This window comes from Portunus trituberculatus, chromosome 17 (assembly GCF_017591435.1).
Source record: "Portunus trituberculatus isolate SZX2019 chromosome 17, ASM1759143v1, whole genome shotgun sequence".
In the NCBI taxonomy this organism is placed as follows: Eukaryota; Metazoa; Arthropoda; class Malacostraca; order Decapoda; family Portunidae; genus Portunus; species Portunus trituberculatus.
Window position 1 is genome coordinate 5,085,001 of NC_059271.1, and position 2,500 is coordinate 5,087,500.

At 41.3% G+C, this 2,500-nt stretch overlaps 1 protein-coding gene across 2 annotated transcripts in view; it reads right to left on the minus strand.

Moving 5' to 3' along the window:
• LOC123504822 (alkaline phosphatase-like) overlaps positions 1 to 2,500 on the minus strand; it is a 309,841-nt gene that overhangs the window by 225,429 nt on the left and 81,912 nt on the right. For both annotated transcript variants that reach the window (XM_045255666.1, XM_045255665.1), the window contains exon 2: positions 1,475 to 1,698. In XM_045255666.1, the coding sequence (XP_045111601.1) occupies positions 1,475 to 1,698 (224 nt within the window). The remainder of the gene's footprint in view (positions 1 to 1,474; positions 1,699 to 2,500) is intronic.

The following is a 2,500-nucleotide window of genomic DNA, read 5'->3' on the forward strand; positions in this document are numbered from 1 at the left end:
CGAGGAGCAGCGCGATGGAGTGAAGCACAGCAAAGAGAAAAGACATGAAGCTAACTTTCCGAAACGAGACGCACTGTTCCTGTTTGCATTTCCTTGTTCGTGTTCGCTGTTGGCCGACAGACAACTTGCATTGTCGCGACTGAGAGCTGCCTACCTCCCCGAGTCACGTTCCCTCGACCCCTCGTCAGTCTGATGGAAAAAAAGTCATCCAATGTGTATTTTGCTGTCTACTGGTAGGCTCGCATTGAATGTATTGCAAGGTATTGCAATCGTGCTTCTCTTCGTCCCTGGTGTGTGTTTGTGTGTGTGTGTGTGTGTGTGTGTGTGTGTGTGTGTGTGTGTGTGTGTGTGTGTGTGTGTGTGTGTGTGTGTGTGTGTGTGTGTGTGTGTGTGTGTGTGTGTGTGTGTGTGTGTGTGTGTGTGTGTGTGTGTGTGTGTGTGTGTGTGTGTGTGTGTGTGTGTGTGTGTGTGTGAGAGAGAGAGAGAGAGAGAGAGAGAAAACTGAGCTACAAGGGCAATACGAATTCCCAGCGCACTGCACCTCTGATATGATTAACTTGAGTGACGCCTGACGCTCGTGCCTCACCGATGGTCGAGCGAAAGCTTTTTACATTTCCTGAAAGTGTAACTTGCGTGTGTTAATTTTCAGTTAAATCGTCTTGTAAAAAACAACCAAACTTGATTTTTCAATAATTATATGAATTAATTGACGTTACTTCATGGGTAAGTTCCAGATGGCACCACTAGTTATAAATAGACAAACGATGTCCATAAAGAAATGCAAATGAACACAAATTGATAATATATAGCAGCAGAACTATTACCATTATGACACCTTTAGATGAGTTACAATTACATAATACATACGTATATAAATAAGTGGGATAATAAATGGTAAAGGTAGGAGAGCAGCACGATTGACGCCAACTACTTGTATATTATCAGTAATAATAACTTTTAACTAAAGAGAGAAATAATATTTCATTTGTTTGTGTGCAAATGATAAACGAGAAAATTGCATTAGTAATTCATCTCCTCACCTGCCCAAGGGAAGTAAGAGAGAAAGGTGCAGAGCACCGGATGAATCCAATCAGCTTACAAAGCATTCATTACTGCAATAACGTTCCATACTGTTGATGTTTTCATTCTGAAGTCAATCACAAATTGGGAACTTGGTTTCAATACAGAATAACGAAAAATATCAGATAAATATAAACAATAAAATGCATATCAAGTCTCCAATTGAAGCAACTTGAATAAATCTCGAAAAATTGTTGTAGAAACGAAAATGCTGTATGTTGTGATTTTTCTTCACTGAGAGGAAGAAAAATTGGTATTATGTGTGTAATAAGAATACAAGAAATATGCAAAGCAACACTTAGACCTCCGCACAGCTTCAGAGTCACAGATTCGTCTTGTAGGGTGAAAAGGAACATATCCATGTTGAGACGACAAGGAAGGAGCGTGCACCTACCTTTGCCAGTGCCACGTAGGGGAACTTTTCAAAGGAGAGGCGGTATTCCTCGCCGCTCTGCCCCTCCCGCTGTCCTTTCAGAATGCGGCCGGCGGTGACGGTGGAGATGCCCATGCCATCACCCACGAACAGTATGACGTTCTTAGCATAGCCGTTGGAGGCGCGTCTAGCAGCCAGAATGTCCTGGATGTGTCCCTTAGCCTGTGAGTACCAAAAGGCTCGGTCTGAGGAAGAAAGAGAACATTAACTGTTTTGGGCATTACCGAAGATCAGTAAATGAAATATACAACAAATGTAATCGTGTAAAAATTAATCAATCCGTAAATGTAAAACAAAAATGCATGAGATGATAAAGAAGCGCGTTGAGTTTCTAAATCTTCAGCGAAAATTGCACACACACAAAAAAATGAAATAAAAAAAAAATCTTCATTCCACCGAGGCTCCCCCCACCGCGAGCCGCAGCTGCATGCAGTCACCGCTTGATTAACTGGACTGTTTTGACGGACCGGCATGCCGGGCCAGAGATACGCAGCTTTTGTGTTGACTTTTTACCTTGCCATCACGAATCACTTCAAGTAGTCCTTCGAGAGTGAAATAGCTTTAGAAAATTTATCAAGTCCGATGCATTAGAATAGTCAATACATTTTTTTGAGAAATGTATATGACCTGGTGATGCCCTGGGATAAATATTCTTTTTTGTACATGGCCACAAGTAATGAAATGAACAAAGCAGTGGAAGTAAACAAAAAAACCACCATCATCAAAACACACACACACACACACACACACACACACACACACACACACACAGGCGCGCACGCTACGATTGGTAAAAAGCGTCACAGGGAAGGAAACGTTCCATATTTAAATCACTGGGCATAGGATAAAGATATTATGGACAAGAGATACAAAAGAAAGCTTAGTATATAGAAAAAGCAGGTTAACAACAGTTCTACACAAGAAAACATAAAAACTGCAAAAAAATTAGGGTGAATTTAGTCTCGGGTTACACTGAAATCCACACCA